The sequence below is a fragment of the Molossus molossus genome, unplaced genomic scaffold, assembly GCF_014108415.1.
Source record: "Molossus molossus isolate mMolMol1 unplaced genomic scaffold, mMolMol1.p scaffold_m16_p_12, whole genome shotgun sequence".
In the NCBI taxonomy this organism is placed as follows: Eukaryota; Metazoa; Chordata; class Mammalia; order Chiroptera; family Molossidae; genus Molossus; species Molossus molossus.
The window spans coordinates 59781770-59806635 of NW_023425347.1; the positions used below are offsets into that span (position 1 = coordinate 59781770).

The window sequence follows — 24866 nt, forward strand, 5'->3', positions numbered from 1 at the left end:
TTTCCCAGGACATGGGAGGTGCTCGAAAAATACTTGCACGGTTATTCACTCTTTCTCAAGTCCATGGCCTCATCTCTGACCCCCAGCCAAAGCCAGACCACAGGCCTCAGGCCAGGACAACTGCAGGAGGCTTCTCCCTGGTCCTGGTTCCCTTCTCGTCCCTCTTAGGTTCACAGAATGGCAGCACTGAAGAAAAACCTCAGGGGTCATGAAGACCACTTGCCTCCAAATGCCAGACCATGGCCTGGTCCTGGTCCATGACCGATAATTTCCACTAATCAGTGAATTAAAGTAATATTAGTGAAAATGAAATCCTTATTAATAATATTAAGCATAAGTAATTGGTAAAAAGATTTTCTTTCTTAATTGCTTACTTTGCTTTACTTAGGCAAACTCCAAGACTCTGTAGATGCAGCATCAACCCTGGGAGAAAATGTTTATCGGGACCACAGTCAGAGCCTTCAGCAAAGCCCCATGAGGGACAGAGGCCAGGGAGGCAGAGCCACGCACTCAGGCAGCCCTGATTCCCTCGGAACACTCCCAAGCCTTGCATTTTTGAGCCAGTAGATACTGCCGACGGGGATTACAAAGCCTGGAAGTCAGACTAACGCAGCTTTTTGGGAGGGTGTAGGTACGTGCACTGATGGAGCGGTACGGTTGAGATCAGACTTTCTTTTATTACTGAGGTGGCTCAGAACGTTGACCTGATCCATAGCTCCCATGCAGGAAGGATTCAGAGAGACTTGGGCTTTGATGGGGATCCCTGGATCCCTTTTATCATTCAGACAACAGACTGGCCACAGCCTGATGCGCAGAGACAAGCCTCGAGTGAGGGCTGCAGAAGTACTTCCAAAATCCCTGGGCTCAGAAGAGGTAAGAAACTAGTTGAAGAAACCTATTCATTTTTCTCAAACTATAAACACTGAAGGTGAATGCAAAGGGGAGGAAGAGGCCAGGTCTTTAAGGAGCCAGCACTTTAACTCTAATGTGCTGGACCGCAGACCGAGGAATGGGCTGCAATCTGTGCCTCTCAGACCCTACATCTTAGCTCTCACCCAGTCTCCAGCATGAGTCTTTAATGGCGAGTCTAATTTAATCTAACGTTGGTAACTTTTTATTCTAGAATTCATATTTATCTTAAAACGTTAAGTCAGACAAATTGTACTCTGGGGTAAGGAACGTAAAGTATGAGAACTCGCTCTCCACCTAGGTGTCTCATCTGTGGAGCAGGCAGGAGGACTGGCTGATAAAGGCTGAGCTCTGACCAGCCAACCTGCACAGCTCCAGTTCAGACCCATCTCCCAGAGCTAAGAAGCCTGAGCTGCGGTTCCAGCATCACCAGAAGTGCCCTAACTTCCTCCGTCCTCAGCTTCTTCACCTGCAGAGTAAGTGCTAACATCTACCTCCCAGGGTTTTCTGAAGAATTACATGAGACAGCAGACTTAGAAGCACATAGTAAAGACTTAAGGAATTCTAGTGCAGGTGTGGATGACGTTTGTAGACAGCAATCAAGCAGGGTCAATATCTTAGAATTTAGTAAGGGTCTTTAATACTTCAAACTGCATTCCCAAGTCTAATGCCGTCTCGACTTCTGACAAACTTACAGTGGCTGACAGACGGGAAGCACGTACAATAAAATGTCAATGGCAGAATCCAGATCGTAGTTATGAGTGTTCCCTATAAAAATTCTTTCAACTTCCCTGTATTATTGAAAATTTTAATAATGAAATGTGTGAAAACATGGCTTTCACAGCCTCTTGCACCTGGTCTTAGCCTGGGAAGCTCCTTGAGATCCTGCCTCCTGCCCTCGCTCCCACGCCCCAGGCACTATGCCTTGTACACAGTAGCTGCTAGACAAGTTTGTTTCATTGATTACGTGAATACGTCCCTACAACAGCAGAACAGTTCTTCTCATTGAGAAGGTAACAGAACAACAACAACATAAGAGTAAAACCAACACACATGTCCATGACATTTACTTACGCTACCAGAAGAATCCTGTCTTGCAACTTTTCTGACACAGGGCCTGCCTCTTCCCTTGCCTCAATCAACATCTACCTACCCCAGGCATCCAGGTCTCCGAGGTGACAGTTCACCTCAACAAGGTCGATCGTGCGGATGAGTTCCTGTATCACGACACATGTTAAATGCATTGTGTGTTTTAGTGTCTTTTCTAAAGACAATACTTTCCTCCAGTAGGTGTGAGGTCCATTTTTGCCAGTGTGAGAAAAGCACTGTATTCAATTTTTGTTGTCCATCAAATCGTACCATGTAGGTATAAAGTCAGCCAGACTCAGCAACCTTTTGGTCACCTCCCTGGTCACACGAGAGCAGCCCTGACAGAGGTCAGGAAGGCTGGCTGCAAGGCGGGGGGCACGGGGGCTTCCTGCTGCAGCCGCTAAGTCTGGCTCTGACCCGCAAACATGAATTCATTTAGCAAATACCGACTGAGGATGTTTTCTATGCCAAGCGCTGTGTTTGGCTCTGGGGACACAGCAGCCAAGTGTGAATAGAGAGATCTGGTCCCTGGTCACAAGGAGCTGAGCAACAATCCACCAGCCCAAATGAGGACGGGACATGGACAGTGCAGCGGGAACAAGGCAGAATTCAGAGCCCAAAGGACCTTCATGGAGAGCAGTCCTGATACCTGTGGATTAGTCACTTCACCTCTTTGAGGCTTGTTGTAGTCATCTGTAAAATGTGGCGAACAGTAATATGTATTTCACAAGGCTACGTCACAGATCAAATAAAGAAAACAGATGTCAAAGTCTGCTGTAAGCCATAAAGTTACATACAAAATATAGTATTGTAACAATAGCTGACATTTATTAAATGTTACTACGTATCAGGCCAAGTCCTGTTTTTCTTTTGTCTGCTTTTTAAAATTACTTTGTTGGACTATAAAACTAAAAGAATACAGTACCTACTTGGCACACATCAAATGTGCAAGTGCAAGGATGATAAGGAAAGAATTTGCTCTCCGGATCAATGAGGGCAGGACATCAGCCTCAACATGCCATATATTCAGTGACAAGCCCAGTTTATGGCTGGACCACCCCGAAGAGCAAATCCACAGCAGGTGCCCTAACGACAGCTGACAACACTGTCCTCACGCTCCGAGGCCAGAGGAATCTGGTCCGAATGGAACAGTGCCCTGGTACAAACCTTCTAGAGAGGCTGCTTGAGTCAGTGTTGAGTCTTGGATTCTGTTTTCTTGGGGGATGAAGGGAGCAACATGAAGGGTTTGCCCAGCACCAGGAGAGGCGCAGAAGAGCTACTGCCTCAGTCTGGAGCCTTCACATACAAAATAAGCTGTTGACTCATGGTGACAGGGATGGCTCTGGGGTGGGAAGGAATGGTAATGCCCCAAACTTCCTCTTCCACTATGGGGAAGAGAAAATGAACTTACACTCGGCGTGCAGTGGATCTTTACTTTGAAATGGAGCTGCTGGACAGACATACCCAGCAATTAAACATGTCATGATAAACGACTTAATACGTTCATCCACTCATCCGTTAAAATATTCACTGAGTTATCACTGTTAAATGCTGAGCAGTGCCCTAGATGCCAGGGACACACATGATACTGTAATAAATTCCAGGGCAGAGGTAAGGGGAGGATGCCACTGGGCAGAGAGGGCAGGACCTTAATCAACACTCAAGGGAGAAAGTCAAAGAAAGCCTCCTGGAGTCCTGAAGGATGAGTATGTTTCCCCAGGTGAAGGAAGAAATTGTTCTGTTTTCCAGGCAGAAGGAAGAACCTAAGCAAAGACCCAGAGTTGTATGGCTATAGTATCCTCCGGGCCACTGACCAAGACATTCACCATCTGGAAAGCCTTTCCATTTCTCCAAGCATTCTGTTACAGGAGACGGAGTGATGGATTCTTTCAGAACAATCCCCGAGCCTGGGCCCCAGACCCAGTGCCTGGAGGGGTGTGCTCAAGAGGACATGAGAGCAGAGGCTGGGTGGGGCCTGCTGTGAGGGGAAGGGCACTTGCCCTTCTGAAGGGGGCGTCACCTACTCGGCTCCAGCCAATTCCTGCCACATGGGAATGTGGTCCCAGGACTGCTAAGTCCTTCTGTTATTTTTTTCTAGAGAAGTAGAAAATCTGGATTTTTATGTAAAATTTCTTAGTTTTTAAATGCTGGAAACTAATTTTAAAAGAAATTTTTTTACGCACAGGGAGGGTCAAATAAAACCCATCTGGGGACCAGATTCAGCCTATGGTCTGCCAGCCTGCAACCATGGCACACGGGAAAAACGAGTGCCCTTTGAGAACAGGCAGTGAGGGCCAATGGATAGAGCCCAGGAGCTGGAGGCAGGCTGGGGTTGATGAGAATCCTGGATCACCACTTACTTGTTGTGTAGCTTTGGGGAAGTTACTTAAGCCCTCTGGGCCTTAGTTTCCTCATCTATATAATAGGATAATATTGTGTTACTGAGGGATTTAGAAGAAATACTACATAGGAAGCTGCCCATATGGTACTTTTTAGGAAAACAAGCCTGAGGGTCGGGGGGAGGCCCATATTAAATTAATAAAGAAATGTCAACCAGGAAAGTTAGCTGTGACAACAAGATTATTTTTTAATGAAAAGTATAGAAGCATGAGCAATGTGCTATAACAGTAGCAAACTATTCCAACCAGACAGTGACCCACTACTAATGTTTGTATATGCAGCCAGTCTTTTATTCTTTACTGATAATTTCTTAAAACAAATGCATTTATAAGACTGCAGATTAATCCTGTCATTTTTTTCTTTAGCATGATAGTGTAAACTTGGTTGTTACTATACAAATATTTATGTACTCTGTACATAGCCAGAGTGCCTTTTTTTTAAGTTGTAAAACAGATCGTATCACACGAATGCTTAAAATCCACCAACCATGCCCCATTGCTCTTAGAACAGAATCCAGATTCTTGCCCATGGCTGTGTAGGATCTGGTCCCTGCCCACTTCCCTAACCCACCTCCTGCTGCTCTCCGCCCTGCTCATACCCTCCCAGCCCTGCTGAGCTCCACCGATGGTCTCACGGTGCTGGTCACACAGGTGCTGCCCTCCCCTCAGTGAATCTGCTGCTCCCTCTTCCCGAAAAATCTTACCCTTCAGGTCAAACAAAAGCTCCCAAGAGAGAACACATTAGCCATGCCAAGTCTGCCCCTCTGTATGTTTCCTTCGTAGCAATTTTCCAGAAAATAAAAAAATAAAATCACATATATTTTATTTATATATAATCATATATGTGTGTATATAGTCATATATATACACACACATATATACACATAAATGTATATATACAAATATAAGTGCTGTGTGTGTGTGTGTGCACATATATATATAATTTGCTGCCTTTCTACCCTAGAATCTAAGTTCCCAAAATCCTACCCAGGGTCCTCATCTGCCCTGCTTCCCTTGGCATCCCCAATGTCCAGCACAGTGCCTATCACATAGGAGACACTCAAATTTGTTTAATGAAGGAAACGAATCCCCCCCACCCTTGTTCCTGGCCTCAGATTCTCTTGAAGTCACCACTTAACAAGTTTCTCCACTGAACTAGTTTATCCAAACCCTGCGAGGCAAACACTTGAAGAGGCAGTAGAGTGAAATGGTGATGCCCATGCTCTGGGTCTGAAATGCCAAGGTTCAAATCCCAGCCTTAACCCACATTAGCCGAGTGACCTTGGGCAAGTTGCTTAACATCTCTGAGTCCATTTTATCATCTGTAAAAGATGTTACTTACTTCATAGGGTGGTTGTAAGGATTCAGTGAGTCAACAGAAAGGTGCTGGATATATAATAAGTATTATATACGCTTTAGCTACTATTTTCATTATTTCTTTGTTGTGTTCTTAATGCTTAGTCAATCTATAGCTTTCCTCTCCAATCGGACTGTAATTTCTTAAAGGAGGAGACCAGTTCTGGATTCCCACAGTGACCTGCAAGGCCCCCACGTGAGGCGGATGGGGAGAGCTGGGGTATGCCTCTTGATGCAGGTCTGCTTACATGGTGTGAGACTATGAATGAGTCATGTAACCTTCTCGGGCTTCAGTTTCCTCATCGGCCTAAAGAGATAATATCTACCCTACGAGATGGGAGCAAAGAGTAAATAAAGTAATCCTTATGAAATAAAATAATTCTGAGGCTGAAGGCATGATGAATGTCAGCAAAAACAAGCAGGAAGTATTCGGTAAATCCACCTGCTCTGCAGTTCAATGCTGGCGGCCTCTGGTGTCGGCATTACACATAGGATGTGCATGATTCAAATAAATGAATGACTCTGAAAATCTGTTCTGCTCTCTTCTCCTGTCTATTTTCTCTGATTGCCTCTGACAGCCTTGGGGTGGTTTCAGATGCTTTCCTTAGCTATTAGTCAAACAGGAAAAACATACCACTCATTACAACCAGCTCCATGAAATAAGATATCCTGGTGTTTAAAATTCTGTCTTTTGGTAATAGGATGTTACTGACATGCCCATCAGTGGAGAAAAAAATATGTTTAAACACAATGGAAGTAAAAATTAAGCTACTGCACAAATATCTACTTGATAACATTTCACTAAATTACAATCATTCCACAAGGCTGATAGTGTCCTCACATACAGCCAAGTGCACTGAGACTCAGAGTAGTTGATTTAGCTTGTCTAAGGTCCCCACATTGTAAACCGTGGAGGAAGATTTAAATGCAAGTGTGTTGGGCTTCAAAGCCTGTATTTTTTGTGTGTGCCAGAATCATGCTGTATCTCCCCAAGTTCCTCAGCATCTTGTATTAGCCCTGTTGCTAAGGTCCAATGAATGTAGGTGAATCATATTAGACCTTCAAATGGAATTTAAAGCCAGAGTAACTAACAGAGAAAGACTATACTTTTTACCATATTTCCATTAAAAAAAAAAAGGTGTATTTCAAAGAAAAGAACTTATATTGTTTATCTTTCATAAAGTTTCAAGATTAGAAGAAACCTAAGAATAAAAGAATAGATGTTACCATAGCATCACAAAGTGAAAGAATATGGCCAGACAGGGCTCTGAAAATGAGCTGAGGCAAGCCTCTCATTTTACAGAAGGGACTCGAATCAGGCTTTCCTGACCTCTGAGTTTTCTTTTCTGTAGGTCTTACTGCAAAGCCCCTCAACTGACACCTTCCACAGTTAGCAGATGTCATCACCCCCCCCCCCTTTCCCGGGCATCCAAGCACCCAGGTTCCTCCAAATAACCTACATATACCAGAAAAGGCACATGGGAGCCAATCAGGGAATCATTTACTCATTTCCCCAACATGTTATCAGGGAACAGAAGCAGAAAGGCACAGACTAGGGAGATGGGAGGGATGGACCTATTTCTAAACCCATCAACAAAATCCTTTGACATCCTGGCCAGTTCGTTCCAGACCTTTGGAATAAACAATGAAAATCTCAAACTATAAAGTGCTTAGCTTTCTGCTCTGCTGACAGTGGCAAAAAGAGGAAATGAGTTAAAAGACCATTGGAATATCTCCATGCAGCCTCTACAAGCCAGTTAATTATCTTCCATTAACACTGAGCTGTCAGGATTGGCATCAGCCCCTTAACTTGCTCGACCTTCTTCGTCTGCACCTTGTTACCCCACAATGTTTCAATGTTTCGTGTTTATAAAGCTAGGAGACTCCAGCTGCTCCGCCTGACAGAACTTAATTTACATTTGGCCTTCATTAAGATGAGAGTCAGAATCATTGAGACCAAATGGAAAAGTCAGACTGCTGGGGGTTATGAAAAATTCAAATGGCATTTTTCCTTTTATCTGACAATTCTTATTAGGGAGACATACGTCAACCTGAAGTACACAAACCTTAAATATAAAGGGCATGATTAAAATTCCATATTGCGGCACTAGGACCCCGAGTGACTTTGCCCACGAGCTATGGCGGCCCGAGAACATCACCTGTGTCTTCTGGTAAGCCTGAACTCCTCAAGCTGCCCAATGCCCTCTGGAACTTGCCTCCAGGCTAAGGACAAGGAGCACAGGATGACGGCAATGCTGAAGTGAGTGTCCAGCTCTGACTCCTGCACCTAGCTCACCCCTCACTCAATGTCCTGCTGATGTTATCCCCTCAAGATTTCTAGAGGCCCTCTCCTCCCATGCCAAAGAGCCTGTCAGGTCTCATTCCTCCTCAGCTGGAGCACTGCAACAGCCCCTCCTTGGGCGCCTCTATTCAAAAGATATGTATTGAGTCCGGCCAGTGTGGCTCAGTAGTTGAGCGTTGACCCATGCACCAAGAGGCTGCCGGTTCGATTCCTGGTCAGGGCACATGCCCAGGTTGTGGGCCAAATCCCCAGGGGGGGCATGCAGGAGGTGGACAATCAATGTTCTCTCTCATCGATGTTTCTATCTCTCTCCCCCTCTCCCTTCCTCTCTTTCTAAAATCGATCAAGAAAAAAAAAATTTTTAAAGATATGTATTGAGTACCTCTAATGCCAGGTATTTGATTAGGGGTAGGAACACAGCAAAGAACAAAATGGTAAGATCTCCATCCTGCTGGGGATTACAGTGGTTGGAGGGGGCAAGCATCATACAAACCATCGTACAATCTGACATACGACTACAGTTTATGAAAGCTACAATGAAGTGAAGTGAAGAGTGCAAACACAAGAGACTTCTGGTTTTCTTGAGGGTCGAGGCTTTTTTAAGGAGACAGTAAAGCTGAGATCTCAGTGATGCGTTAGAATCAGTGGTGAGACGGGGAGGAACATTCAGGGGCAGAAGGCACAGCATCACATCATCAAGACCCGGGGTCAGCAAACTTTTTCTCTAATGGTCCAGACAGTAAATATCCTCAGATCCACAGGCATCCAGTCTCTGTCTCAACTGCGCGGCTCTGTCCCCAGAATGCCAAAGCAGCCGCGGACAACACAGACATGAATGAGGGTGGCTGTGTTCCAATACAACTCTATTTATGGCCACTAACATTTTAAGTTCATCCCATTTTCACAAATCACAAAATACCGTTCTTCTTTTGATTCTTTTCAACCATGTGAAAATGTAAAGGCCATGATTAGTTCCCAGGACATCCAGAAACAGGCAGGAGGCCAGACTGGGCCCACGGGCCACGTCCATGTCAAGACTCTGACAAGGAAGAACTGGCTGTGTTGGAGGCGCCTGAGGGATCCCTGCAGAAGGGTTAGAGCGAGCAAGGGGAGGGACACACAGTAAGCACAGAGAAGGAGGCAAAATGACATCCGTACCGTCTTCCAGGCCATGTTACGAATTTTGGAACTCATCCTAAGAGCAAAGCAAAGGCAGCAAGGTGTGCTATCGTTGGGGAAGAAAATGAGTTCGTACTCCCACACACACAGTTTCTCACCCCTAATCCAATCTCCTCGGCCTGCCAAGGGGATCAAAAACCCTCCCTCCCTTGGCTAAAAACCATCGACCAATGTCTACCACAAAATACGTCTCTTAACAAACTGAGCCCCGGCCTCATTTCCTGCTCCACTCAGGGAAGCATCCAGGTCCGTGTCCTGGGACCTACTTACCTTACCATAAATGAATCACAGTCTCTCTCTCTAGAATACCCTTCCTGTCTCCTCTATTAGGCAAATCCTCCACTCATATCTTGAGGCTCATCTCAACTCCTCCAGGAAGCAAATTATTTTCTCAGAAGGCACTTTGCATATTCCTGTATGACGGTGCTTAGCACATCTTCTGAGGGTTCGGCTCCCATGACTCTGTCTTCCATCCACTCCCCCCTTATGCTCCCCCACCACTGTCCCCAGGGGACTCTGTACCCCTCCAGGGAAAGACTGAGTCCTCTTGGTGCCCATGTCCTCGATGCCTATCACCTTACTGGTTTATAGAAGAACCTGTTAAAATTTGGCAAATTAAAGAATGAATAGAGTACACAAATGACAGGCCAGGGATCCCAGCACACAGTCCTGTGTTCTGACGCTGAGTGTGCAGTTGCACAGCTCTATAGAAGCGATCCAACTCCCCTGTGCCTCAGTCTCCCGTAACCCCATTAAAACAAGGTACTGCTGACTGATTCTCCGCACATGGATGCTGCTCGGGGTGCCAGGGCAGAGCCTGAAGAGTTGAAAGTGGTTTCAGAATTCTGTAGGAGAGCAGCGTCAGCAACACCTGGGACCTTGTTAGACCTGCAGAATTTCACTCCCCACCCCAGGGCTACTAAATCAGAATCTGCAGTTATCAAGATTCCCAACAGATTCATTTACACATTAAAATTTGAGAAGCACTATAAACCAGCCTGCTCAGGCTTTAAGGACATGCTAAAACTGATTTTAGAAATAGCTCTGGCTTTCAGTTTGCAATCACAGCTAAACCAAAGGGATTCTCAACAAGGATTCCTGTGTATGCGTACCAAAAAATAAATATAAATTTAAAAATGTTTTCAAACGGATTTAAGGCTCAGCCTTCAGGTAACTAAATACAGAATAAAACGCTATTTAGAGCCTTACTTAAGTAGAATTAATGAGATGGATGGATGGTCTTGGAAGGTCACAGTCAGGGCTACGCAATCTAGAACTTTATTTTCTATGGGTTTTATTTAGTGCATTTTGATCTCAAGTGCACTAAAGTATCCTGAGAGGTTCATACTGAATGTATATTTAGATCTCCTGGAGATACAGCCCAGAGCTGGCTACAAAATGACCACCTGCCTGATCCTCCTCACTTAATTCAGTACAACTCTTCCTTACCTGTGGCCAAGAAGGGTGATGTAGCCACCCCATTTGTCCCCTCACACCGTGTCTGGGCTGGCTTGAAGGACACCTCATTCCTGGTCCCGCCGTAAGTGGCACCCATTCCAGAGGGGTTTCAGTACTGTGTGACATGACCAGATGAGCTGGGTCTGGAGCCCGCAGATGAGGGTTTGAATTCTGGCTCTACCATCTGTTTGGGAAAGGCACTGACCCTCTCTCTCAGCCGCAGCCTGGCTGGAGAGCCCATCAGTCAATGCCTATAACACACAGCAGAGTGTGGGGCAGTGAACAGCAGTCTGTATTCCGATCCATATCTCAGCATGTTTGGATCAGGTTTTCAAAGTTTATGGATGGAAAAAGCGATGCCTGGGATGAGAATTGCTCTGCCCAAAGTCACACAATGTGATGTTAGTCGAGACCACCCCTAAGACACCCTGTGGTTTTGAACTATAGCAACTATAAAGCCTTTCTAAAAATTAAAACCACCAAACACCTAAATACACGAAACAGATTAACAAGCCAAGCCTGCTGGAGGATTGATGCCCTTTTTGCTTATCTCCCTCTGCCCCATGCTGGCGATCCAGGGGCCCCTTCTCAGCACCCTTAAACTCCCCCCTTCCCCATATACATTTTGAGTAATCGAAGACTCAGCCCACCTGAAACCTCAGAGCCAATAAATAAATTCCGCTAGGTCTTACTCCTTAGATGGATTCTCTCATCATCAGACCACCTAGTGGTCTTCTAGTCCCCGAGGTTCCGAGAGGACTTGAACTCTCTCACACATCCATCTCTAATGGGAACCATTAAGCTGACATCAGCACTCTCCACACTTCATAACGGATCCTAACAGCTGGGAATGGGAACCACCTGCAAGTGCTTTGACCAGAAATCACCAGATCACTCAAGGACATGAACACTCGAGTTCAGGTGAGACGAGGAAGGAATACCCTAAAATGCCACCAAGGCCAGAGATTAAACATTTGGGGCTAAGAATGTGTAGAGAATGAAGGTTCTGGTCAGAAGATCTGGAGTTAAATCTCAGCTCCGCCACTTTCTAATTGGAATGGTGATTAACCCCTCCGACCTTCACTAGAGTACTGGATAGTAAGAGAATCAATTTCGTAGTCAGCCGTTATTAGGTTCAAATCCAGGCTCTGCCACATACTTATCGTGCCACTTTGGGTGAGGTGATTAATCACTATTAGCTGTAGTTTTCTTCCCTACAAAACACACACCAAAAAAATAAAACAAACCCTTCTTCATTGGATTGCTGTTAGGATTCAAAGAGATCATCTGGGGTAAATGCTTATCTCGGGGCCTTACATGCGTTAAACATATAAAATCAGGAGTGACTTGACTGCAACCCAATCAATAAAATGGGATCCACCTTCCTCAGAGAGTTGCTGGGAAAAATCAAACATAACAGACTTTAGCAGGGTGCCTGGTACAGACAAATCCACCCTGAATGGAATTCTCTGCTATTACAGCTGACCCTCAACAACACGGGTTTGAACTGTACAGGCAGACTTTTTCAATAAGTACACAGAGTACTACAAGTGTATTTTCTCTTCCTTATGATTTTTAAATTTAATTATCATTATTTTTTAATGTATTTATTTTTGTTACAAATGCCCCTCCTTTTTCCCCTATCCTTATGATTTTCTTAATAACATTCTTTTCTCCAGCTTACTTTATTGTAAGAATACAGTGTATAATACATATAACATACAATACATGTGCTGATCAGCTGGGTATGTTATCGGTATTCACATATATAAAAGGCTATTCATATTTACATTCTGGGAGACCTGAAAGATACACACTTACGTAGGGTGTTCGCACCATTCGCTATTCAAGGGTCAACTGTGTTAGTGTCCTCTCCTCAACTCTATGCACTCACCTCCTTCAGCCACAGAAGCTTTGGGGCCTGCATCTCCACAGACATCACGCCCCCCACGTACTGCAGGGCGCTGTGTTTGGTCTCATTGATCCTGTGCACCTGACTGACTGCTCGGTGGTCCAGCCACATGATGATGTTACGACGGGAGTCCCCTGGCAGAAACAGAGCAATGAAGACACGTATTATTATCCTTCTAATTCAAGGGCTATTGTGGATTCCCAAGGGCAAAGAGTTACACCACTTCTACAGTTTCACCCACCAAGGGGCAAGCGAAAGGAGGGGCACGTGAAAGGAGGGGCACCAAGGCTGAGTAGCACCCTGCACCCAAACCCTGGATCTCCCTGCAGGAGATGTGTTCTGTGACTACAGCACCCAGGGTTAACTCAACGCTAAAACCGGTCAAGATCTCCCAACAAATTATCTTTCATTCTCTCTCGACTTCTTCCCTTCCTTTGCTATCCCTTCTGTTCTTGAAAAACTTTTCTGGGTATATATTCAGGAAAACAGCCTGTGAAATAAGCCTAAAACAATACTTTGTTTAAGGTCTTTCTCCTGTATTTATTTATTAAAAATTTTTTTTTTTCTTTACTGATTTTTAGAGAGAGAGGAAGGGAGAGAAAGAGAGAGCTAGAAATATCGATGAGAGAGAACACTGACTGGCTGTCTCCTGTATGTCCCCCACTGGGGATTGGGCCCACAACCTGGACATGTGCTCTGACCGGGAATCAAACTGGCGACCTCTTTGTGCATGGGTTGACGCTCAACCACTAAGCCACACTGGCCAGGGAGGTCTTTCTCCTTTAAATATGGACAAATATTTCAACAGCATAAAACATTTAATATAATACATCTAATGCATCTATACAAGGGCTCTGATCTGCTTATACTTCCACTTCTTATAGCCACTTTAATTAAAATCAGTTAATTTAAGTTCCCTTCACTCATGGTTTATTTGCTAGGGTGGGAAGCACACAGGTTTGGATCTCAAGCAGAAAAAACAGGGAATGCTTACTCAATTATAAGCAGAGAAGAACTGAAAAACTCATTACTTCTTAGCCCCAGTATCCTCATCTATAACAGGGGGATAACAATACCTAATAGCATATAAGGATTAATAATGTGCATAAAGAATACAGCACGTCCCACCCAGCTGGTATGGCCCAGGTGGTTGAGCACTGTCTCATTCCCCAAGAGGTCACTGGTTTGATTCCTGGACAGGGCACATGCACAGGTTGTGGGCTTGATCCCCAGTAGGGGGTGTGCAGGAGGCAGCCAATGGATGTTTCTCCCTCACCAATATTTCAATCTCTCTCCCTCTCCCTTCTTCTCTTTCTAAAATCAATAAAACTATATATTTTTAAAAATGAATAGGGCAAGTACCTAACACACAGTAGGCCCTTAGGAGGAGTAAAGGAACAGAATTTAAACCCAACTGGAAAAGGAGCATGGGTACTGCCCCTCGTCCTGCGTTTACCATCTTGCACCACAGGGGAGCTAACTGTCCCTTTCTCCCTTCCCCAGCTTCTGTTAATTCATCATTACTGGTGGGCAAGCCAGCCCTCTACTTCCTCAGATGGCAAAATGCAGAGAACAGCAATGAACGTACCTGGGAAATTATAAGAAAGATAAAAGGGGACCCAACAGTAATTGAGCCAGTAATTTCATGCATGATTTTATTTAATGGCAAAATACTCACAGCAACTACATAGGTAACTCTGATAATAGCAAATGTTTATAAAGCTCTGTGTGTGAGTGTGTCCCAAGCCCTGTGCTAAGCATTTTACACACATCATCTCATTTAATTCTCAAAAGGATCCTCTCTGGTCTAGGTCACTTTCCATGGTGAACTGACTCTGAAGCCGAACACATGCCTACTATCTCACAGCTGGGAAAAGTGTGCTTTGGAAACAGATCTGTGCAGAGAAAGGATAAATAAATTGGTAAAAGGGATAAACTAGAGTTCCACATATCAACATGAGTAATGATACCAGCTGGGACATTTTAAACACAATGTGCATTGTTTGTTGTTGCGGGTATATACGTATGCAGTGTTTGTGCACCGACCAGGGCAGAATGGGCACCTGCTGGGCAGAGGGGTGCGGGAGGGAGAGGTGCCAGCTGAAGCTTCAAGGAGTTCTTTCTTGTAAAACAAAAAGGGACTTCGGGCAAATATGGCAACATTTCATCTGTTTAGCTTTAGTAGTGGGTACACAGGAGGCTGTTATTTATTTTCCATATGTTTAAAAAAGAATTTTTCAAACTTTAAAAAAAAAGTCAACCCCCAAAAAAGTAAATTAGGCCATCACCATAAGGAGGCCAGGCCCTGGTCAGTCACTGGGCTGCCTTTCTGGAGGGATTTTAGGCCCCACAAAAGCGCCTCAAAAAACAGTACCACTTTGAAAATAAGAGAAAGCACATAGGGCCTTCCACGGGCACAACTCAGATTGGTTTTTAACAGCTGAATGACTCTCCCATACAACAGAACTGCCGAAAGGTCTGGTTCTCAGTCCTGGTTGCACATTACAATCCCTAGGTAGCTTCAGAAGTACTGATGTCCACGTCCCATCCCCGATCTGTCATGGGATCAGAATGTGGGAGTGTGGGCACACACACATGCTCACACACATGCACACAGACAGACATGCACATGTGAGTGGGTATGGTTTTGAGGGGAACGATATCAGTATTGCTTAAATATTGTATAAGACACATCTGCGGCTGCTGGAAGACAAGCACCTGTTGCCAAGCTTTCAACAATCAAGAACCAATCAGCTAACACTGCCTGAAAGGCTCTCCACAGGCGGTCAGAACGACACCATGAGAACTGTGCAGGCTCCGGTCCTTTATTATATTTATCAGGATTATTAGCTTTTAATTGTAGACAAAACCTGGCAGGTTCATCTTTTTTCAGTTCTTGTAGAAAGCCACAAATAAATGACTCCACTGAAAATTCACTTCATTGCAGCGGTCTGGAACCAAAGCTGCAGCGGCTCCAAGGTGTGCCTGTAATCAGTTACTTAAGGGCAGATGATTTATCCATGTACCCATTCAATGAATATTTTGAACATCTCATGTCCCAGGCATACTTGAGGGAAAAAAGTACTCTGATTCAGCAAAAACATCTAAGTATTAGGTGCCCGTTGCAGACTAGCCCAGGCAGTAACTCCTTCCCTGGTCCCTAGCTCTCTCCCAAGAGCTCTTGTAGCTGGGCTGACCCAACCACAGTTACGCTTCCAGTTTGAGAGGCTGCGGAGGGAAGAAGCCGGCAGCGTGGCACTGCTGTCAGCCCCGGGGCTGTTCCAGTCTTCAAAGGAAGAAAGACCAAACAAGAAAGGCCTGACAAGGAGACTATTTCATCATATAGCAACGATTAGTGTTCTTGAACTACTGTGCTTCATATATTTGGGTTTGGGGTTTGGGGATTGCTTTTGTGGGGGGTTTTCAGTCTGTTTTTGTTTCATATCTGAAGATGGTAACAGTTTTGCCCCTTGTGTAGGTTGAGTGACAATGGTGATCACGGTTGATTTCCTGACTCCACCCCCTGCTCCTCCCGATTACTCTGGTTAACCAGTCGAAAGACAGCCACTGCTGTGGAGGGAGCAGCAGTCTTTAAAGAACCGTTAAACCACCTTTAAAATTCTAATTTCATTTCCTAACACAGGATAATCTAGTTCGGATAAAATCCAACCTTACTAGAACCTGCTGAAAGGCAAGAAACTGGTGAGGGGCACCTGCAGCTGGATGCATTTGATAAATAGGTACACCTTAACCTTTTAGGTGAAATACAATTATTTCAACACTTATAATTAGGGGTACAACCTGGGTACCCTTTTCGCAGAAGGCCTGTTAACGGAGGCAATTCTACCTGCAATGAGAAAAAAGATGGCACCCAGAGAGGGCATGAATCGAAGCAGATTTAACAACAGACTCTCGTCTGCCGCTTCAATGTCCTTGTTCCTGATGTTTGAACTGTCCATTCATCTGTGCCCAGTGGTTCTCCAACACTAGAATTACTGAGGGAACTTCGAAAATGCTCATGCCCTACCTTTGCCCTAAGCTAAGTGAATATAAATTTGGAGAGTAAAAATCATGAATTGATTCTAATATACAGCCAGAAATTTTTTTGTTTTTGTTTTTATTTTTTTTAGCAAATTAGAAGGTATAGAATCCTTGGAACTTAGGGGTTTCAATATCTAAAATCCCACTCCAAATGAGAATTCCTCCTACAGCACCCCTAACAGGCTAGCACCTGATCCCCCCCTTTTTTTTTGGTACGTGACCCTAGGGGGAACTGAACCCGGGACTCTCTGGTCCGCAGGCCGATGCACCAACCGCTGAGCTAAACCAGCCAGGGTCTGACCCCTTCTTAAAGACAGCCAATAAGGGAAGTGCTGACAGCCTGGCCGTGGCTGACACACCTCATAATTGGAGAGTGCCTGCTGCTGCTGAGCTGAGGTCTGCCAACTCGGCCCCATCCTTTGGTCCCTGCATTCAGAACAATGCCAACTGAACCAGTAAAAGTACAAGGGCCATTCGTGATCATCTTTGAAGCCCTGGCACTTAATAACAGGGCTTGGCGGCACAAACTAGTAATAACGTAATAACGAATAATAACTAGTAATAACTAATCACTCTCTAATAACTATAGCAAGAAAGAGAAAAGTGTGTGTGTATGTGTGTGTGGGTGTGGGTGTGTCTGTGTGTACAAAGGTCATCATTACCCCTGTGCTCCATTTGCATACTTTTTTCAGCACATGTAATTTATAAAAATCACTGTTCTATGCATCAGGTCCATAAAAGTGAGTAGGACATATTCTCTTAACTTGAGGAATTCATAATTAAGTGGAACAAACTTTTCAGGCATCACGTTCTCACTTAAATCTCACAGAAAAGCTACTGTTGCATTATTCCAACTCTTTCAGAAGAAAAAACTAAGACATGCAGAGGTTAAGTGACATCCTCAAGGTGTCACGTGGCTCAGCAGTAGCAGAGCTAAGATCCGGGATCTCCCTGACTCCAGCCCCACACACTGGTGTCCCAGTGTGCCCCCGTATCCACAGCCACCAGATAAAAAAGACACCACTACAGTAGTGTCCACTACTAAGGGTTCTCAAATATAATCTAGCACAAAACATGTCTGTAATGGCCACTCGGCAACAACGGACTGCCAACACCTGGAGTTGCATTCCTTTGCAATTTCTGGTGCACCATAATCTCCACCACTCCCAAATTTCTACTCACTAAAATGTTAAGTATCAGGCCCTGGCTGGGTGGCTCAGTTGCTTGGAGCACCATCCTGTCCCTGACACCAAAAGACTGTGGATTCGATACCTGCTCAGGGCACATACCTAGATTATAGGTTCAATTACCCATTGGGGCACAATGTTTCTTTCTCTTTCACATCTATGTCTCTCTCTCTTTCTCTTTCTCTCTCTCTCTCTCTCTCTCTCCCTTCCTCCCTCCCTCCCTCTCTCCCTCCCATTCTATCTGAAGATAAATGGAAAAGTATTCTCAGGTAAGAAACAAAACAAAACAAAACAAAACAAAACAAAGCATAGCCACAGGGGGAGGATTAAAAAAAAAAGTTCAGCATCAGTTGAAGTTTGTACATTACCTCCCTGACCAGTGTCAACTCCTGGGTTTCATCCTCAGGGCTAGAGCTACTAACTGTAATGTCCCAAAAAGAGACAAATCCTTACTCTCTGTGAAACACCTCTGACGGTGAACCCAAGTGCACTTTACGTTTGTGTAGTCACAAGAACTGCAGTCACAAGTGTCCATCAGAACCACCTCATTAAGTGGGACTGGCCTTTGGTCTGGCTATTGAAAACACCGGGGCCATCTCTTCCCTGTTTCTGTGTGATACACGGTCCTGTCTGCTGTGTTCTGTTTCCTTTAAATGGACGTGGCTCACCCACCCAAATGAATGCAGTATAGGAGCTTCATGTGCAGAGCAATTGCAGATACCAACACTCCCTTCCTAAAACACACCCAGACCACTGTCTGTTTCAAGGCTACCGGCACTGAGCTAATGATCCCATGTCCTTCCTTCACCAAGCTCTCTCTGTGGCTCTTGTGCTTCAGGGAGCCAAGTCTCTCCCTAACCCAGGCCCTATGCACCCCACTCCTATCAGCTGCTCTCCAAGCTTTAACCTCTGGGACATGAATTTTGGCCTCTATCCTCCTCTTCAAAATTTCACGTTCAGTGGTCAGAAGCCTGTGACCTCATGTCCCAGCTAGGCCCCTTGGATTGATCAGCCAAGTCTGTCCCAGCCAGTCTCCCCGCACCAGGGAAAGGGAGGGGAATGGTCCTACCTTCATGGTTTACTGGTAAAGGACGAAAATGCTTATCCAAAACCACCAGAGAACACGTGGCATCAAACCCAAGCCCTCGGACTTGGTTTAAATCAATTCCCTGTACAACTTTCTGTTTTAAAAACAAACAAAAACAGAAATTAGAAAACAAGGCTTTTAAAAGAATGAAAACAAGTTATGACTAGAAGGAAATAAATAAAAGAATAAAAAAAATATTTACAATATAAAACAGATAAAAGTTCAACATCAGACAATCCTATAAATTAAGAAAAAGATAAGCAATTTACAGTAATTGGAAATTAAGGAAAAGACATGACATAGCACTTCATAAAATAAAAAGAAATAGTCAAAGAACATACAGAAAGATTCCCAACTCCACTACAATTCAATAAAACATAACATACACCAAATAAAAATATACCAGTCTTTGCTTTTTATATTGGCACAAATGTAAGAGATGGATAAGAGTATCATAGTGGCCAGATACAGAAAAGCAGACTTTCTAATTTAGTACAAATTTTGAAAAATAATTTTATAGTATTTGTTAAAAAGTAAGACATGCATTTCTTTTGGCCCAGGATTCCCACTTCTAAGACTCTATCTTAGCAAATTATTAGCATAAGCAAAGAAAGTCACCTGTGGGCAAAGTTTAACTGCAACACTGCTTAAAAATATATTTCATAATTAGAAAAGCTATTTTTATTAAATAGATTATGGTACTTCTATAAAATAAAATATTCTACAACTATTAAAAAGAAAGAGCTAGAGCAGCAACTTCTGGGTGTGGTGGTATGAATAGGTCAGCAAATCTTCTTAGCAAAATAAAAGAATAAAACTAGAAAAAACATCATCAAAAATAACCACTTGCAGGGGAAGGGAGCTATAGAAATTGACCAAAGTCACAGGAAAAATTGAGAAGCATTTATAGTCTTGAAAAATCAAAATTGTACTTAAAACATTATCACCAAAATATAAAAAACTCAACTACCAGATGGCTTCACTGAGAAATTACACACACACATACACAATATCATTCATACACAAACTTGTTCAGGATGTAGTAAAAGAGAGAACATTTTCCAACACATTTTATATGGCCAGTAATTACCTTAATATCCAAGCCAAAAAGAAAAAGACATAAACACACACACACACACACACACACACACACACACACACATACAAAGGACATTATAGACCAGTAAGTGTTATGAACATAACTGTAAAAATCCTTAACAAAATATTAAGAAACCAATCTTGCAATATATTAAACAGCATTATACACCATGACCATGTAAGGTTACCCCAGGAATGCAAGGGTAGTTTAATATCCACAAATCAATTCATGTATTGCACATATTAACATAAAGCAAAAATAAACACAAAATGATCATCTCAACAGATGCAGAAGAAGGAAGGAAGAGGGGAAAAAAATTCAATAAGTCAGGAAAGAAGGAAACTTCCAAAACCTGATAAAGAGCATCTATAGGAACCTGCAGCTAATATTATACTTCATGGCATGGCAGAATGACTTCCCCCTAGTATAAACAAAGCAAGGATACTCTCTTTCATCACTTCTATTCCATCTTGCAGTAGAGGTTCTAGCCAATGCAGTAAGGCAAGAAAAAGAAATTTGAAGCATACAGATTGAAAAGAAATAAGTTAAAGTATCTTTTTTCAGATGACAAAATCTCATGTGTAGAAAATCCTAAGAAATCTATCAAAAAATTAAAAATATAAAGCTACTAGAACTAATAGGCAAGCTTAATAAGATTACAGGATATAAGACTAACATATAAAAATCAATGGTATTTATAATTGCAAATAAGTTATTAAAATTTAAATGAAAAAAACAATTCCATTCACAATAGCATCAAAAAATAATATACTCAGGAATAAATTCATTAAAAGAAATTCAAAACCTATACGCTATAAACTATAAAACATTGCTACAAAAAAACCCAACAACCTACACACTGGAGAAAAATGGGGAATATTCATGAAATGGAAAATTCAACATTGTTAAAATGGTAATCTCAAATTAATCTACAGATTCTACACAACCCCTATTCAAATGCTAACAGAGTATTTTAGAAATTGACAAGCTGCTCCTAACACTTACATAGAAATGAAAAGGACATAAATGAGCCTAAACACTTTTGAAAAGAAAGAACAAAGTTGGAGAACTTATGCTACCTAATTTCAAAACTTACTAGAAAGCTTCCATTACTACGTTACTGTGGTACTGGCATAAGTATAAATTTATAGATCAGTGGAACAGAACAGCAAGCTAAGAAATAAACCCAAGACTTTATGGCCAATTTATATTGGATAAAGGAGCCAAAACAATTCAATGGGGGAAAAGAGTCTATTTAGCAGTAATGGTAGAACTAAATGACCATATGCAAAAAAAAAAAAAAAAAAATACATCATATCATATACAAATACTAACTCAAAATGCATCATATAATACCCCTAAGTGTAAGAATTAAAACTATGAAACTTGTAGGAGAAAATCCTTTGTGGCCATGGGTTAGACAAAGATTTCTTTAAAAGCAAAACTCATTAAAAAATTAATGAATTTGACTTCATCAAAATTTTAAAATTTTGCTCTTAAAAGAAACCATATGAAAACAAAAATATAAGCTACAGGCTGGGAAAATATATTTGTAAATCATACATCTCACAGTAGACTTGTATGCAGAACTCTTATAACTCAATAATAAGAGGACAAACAATTCAATTATGAAATTGGTAGAAGATTTGAATATATACTTTACCAAAGGGCCAATAAGCACAAGAAAATATGTTAACTTCATTAGTGATTAAAGAAATGCAACTTGAAATCACAATGAGACACTATTACATACCTACTAGAAAGAATAGCTATAATAAAAAAAATTCACAATACCAAGTGTTAGAAAATTGTGGAGAAAGTGGAACCCTCATACACTGCTGGTGAAAATGTAAAATACAGCCACTTCAAAAAAAAAAATTTGGCAGTTGTTTAAACATAACTTACCCCACAAATCAACAATTTCACACCTAGATAGCTACCCAAGAAAAATAAAAACATGTAAAACACAAAGACTTGTATGTGTATATTCATAACAGTATTACTCATAATACCCCAAAACTGGAAACAAATCAAATAATGATCTAACCAAATGGTTAAACAAGTTATGACATATCCATACAATGGAAAAGTACTCAGCAAGAAAAAAGCACAAACTATTCATATGTACAACAATGTGAATGAACCTTAAATACATTATGCTAAGTGAAAGAAGTCAGACACAAAAGAATGTATTTTCTACAAATTCATTTATATAAAATTTCTAAAAAGGAGTAACTATAAATATAGACAACAGATAAGGAGTTATCTATGGGCTGGGGACTGACCGTAAATAGGCATAAGGAACTTTTTAGAGTAACAAGTATTCTAAAAGTGGATTATGGTAATAACTGTACAACTGTGCAAATTTAATAAAAATTATTGAATTATACATTTAAAATAGATAGATTTTATGGTGCATAAATTATATATTTTTTTAAGCTGAGCTATAAAATATGAAGTGGAAAGATATCCATGATATATTAATAAGGTAAAAAACAAAAAAGTATAACAAATTGTTAATAGTAGTTGCCTCTGAGGACAGAAAGGCCAGCTACAGGAGATAGATTTTTCACTTCATTATGAAATTTTTAAAGTTGTAGAATAATAGATTTATTGATTAATTCTATTTTCTATTTTTGTTTCTATGGTTTTCTTTTTTGAAAAAGCATGAGCTACCATAATCATTAATGTTTCCCATTTCCCATTAACTTCAAACATGACAATAACCTTTTAAGTCCCACAAAAGTCAACCCAAAAGAGTCCATCCCCATTTAAACTGCATAATTCTTCTATTTTCCTATTTTGGAATGGCAGACTTATAACCTCAGATTCAATTTTTTTCTATGTAACATGTTCCTCATAGAGGAGCTATACACACTTACAGATTTTCAACAAAGAAAAGCATTCAATCTGTTAATAATCAATAAATAATAAAATGCTACCATGAATTGAACACATATTATGTGCCAGGTGCTTTACACATGTTATCTTATTTAATCCCTACAAAGCTCCTTAAAGATACATTTACTATTTCCATTTCACAAAAAATAAGTGGAGGATGGGGAGGGAAGAGGGAGCAGGTATTATCCTTGTCACACAGCCAGCAGATGGCAGAATTCAAACCCATCTTGGGGTTCTTTGTGTTCCACCACACTGCCCGCCTAAGTCATCAGAGGTTTTCTTGTTGCCCAAGAGACTCACCTGTGGAGCAGGCACGTGCTCTAGGGGAGAACATTTGCCGGTGACCCATCTGTGACCTACGGCAATACCTTTGCCCCACAGTGCCAGGTGAACGCCCTGCATGCCTTTACTACACGGACCGATCTAGGCTTACAAGAGCATGGCAGCATGGCCTCATGACACCAGTCACAAACACCCTGCTTCAAAACTTGGCTCTGCCACTTGGGCTCTGTGCGACTGAAGGCAGGCTACACAGTGCCAGCATTCTCACCACCCTCTGGCCTTGCTGGATCGCATCTCTAGAGCACTTGTAGGCATGGCTTTCTCTCTCTGTAATGTCCTTCCATCTGGGCCTGGAAATTTCTGGATAGTGGTTAAGATCAATGGTTTTGGGCACAGTCTGAGTTTGAAGCCTGGCTTTGCCCTTTACTAGTCACATGACTTTGGGAAGCCAGGAAAACAGTTTCCTTGGTTGCACAAAGCTATTACTTATACCTACATCTGATGTTATGAAAACACAGCAAAATAAGGTGTGGTTAGCCCAACATTGGGAATTTGGTGCATGATATATAGCAACCATTATTAAAATAAATTAGCTGCCTCAAATCTTTGAATTTGTGGGATATAAATCGATGAATCAATAGGCCAGCCCTCACTTCCACCTGCCGTGTTGCCCTATTGGCCTCTGTGCCCAGAGCGTGCAGGCCTGACCTGGGCAAGCCCATCTCCCACAGGCCTGCAGCTAGTCAAAGGAGGAACTGGGTGAGAAAAGTAGAAGACCCAGTAAACTCAACACCACAAGGCAGCTTTCGAATAGAAATGAACATGGAATATGGTGTCAAAGGAGACACCTTCTGGTTCCAACTCCACCACTTGTGTGAGTTTAATTCTGCACTAATGTCATTACCTTTCTGAGCCCCAATTTCCTGAAAGAAGAGATATCTCCCAGGTGAGGATCAAAGGAGTCAATTGGTTTGAAAGTGCTTTGGAGCCAGTAAACCTTTATAGGAAATAAATGTAAAGAAGGGAAAACACACTCAGTGCCTCATTAACTGGCTGTCCAATAAAATCTTTTTCGTGTACAAACCACAGCGTGCTCTCTGTGTCCTGTAAGCACACATATAAATGACAGGCAAAGGGAGAGTGATCAAAAAGACTGGATAGATTCAAGTCTTCCTAAGGATTATGGTGGGAGTAACCTTCCAGCAGGAACAAAGAAGATAGTCTCTTCGATCTGTTTTATGAATCCCCTCTGAAGAGTTCCATATTCGAACTGTGACCTTTCCATCACAAAGGTTCAGAGTCTCCATCTCTAACACAGAAACCTGTCACAAGGAACTGGAAGAATAACTGTGACATGCATTCAAACCTGATTTGTTGGGTAACCACTACTATTTCCCCAGTCTTCAATGGAAACGCCTTATGATCATGCTTATCCTTGAGTAGGACCACCCCACCTCACAGCCCCCAACTCCATCTACAGGGGACCATCCCAGAATCAGGGCCATCAGGGTCACATACCCAGAAGGCCCCTGGGACTTCACCTGCTGACCTGAGGATTCCTCTGGATACTGTTGTTAATGGAAGAAGAAAGCAGTCTAGTAAACTCACCTCAACGACTTGGCATCAAGGGAACTTCCCTGGCTAGAGAGAAAGCACATTGCTCTT

General features: G+C 42.5%; 1 protein-coding gene across 2 annotated transcripts in view; it reads right to left on the reverse strand.

Annotated features, from left to right (window-relative positions):
• The window catches only part of FGGY (FGGY carbohydrate kinase domain containing), a 380948-nt gene that overhangs the window by 329890 nt on the left and 26192 nt on the right, over positions 1-24866 (reverse strand). For both annotated transcript variants that reach the window (XM_036257128.1, XM_036257129.1), the window contains exons 3-4: positions 18902-19013; positions 12587-12738 (exon numbers count right to left, since the gene is read on the reverse strand). In XM_036257128.1, the coding sequence (XP_036113021.1) occupies positions 12587-12738; positions 18902-19013 (264 nt within the window). The remainder of the gene's footprint in view (positions 1-12586; positions 12739-18901; positions 19014-24866) is intronic.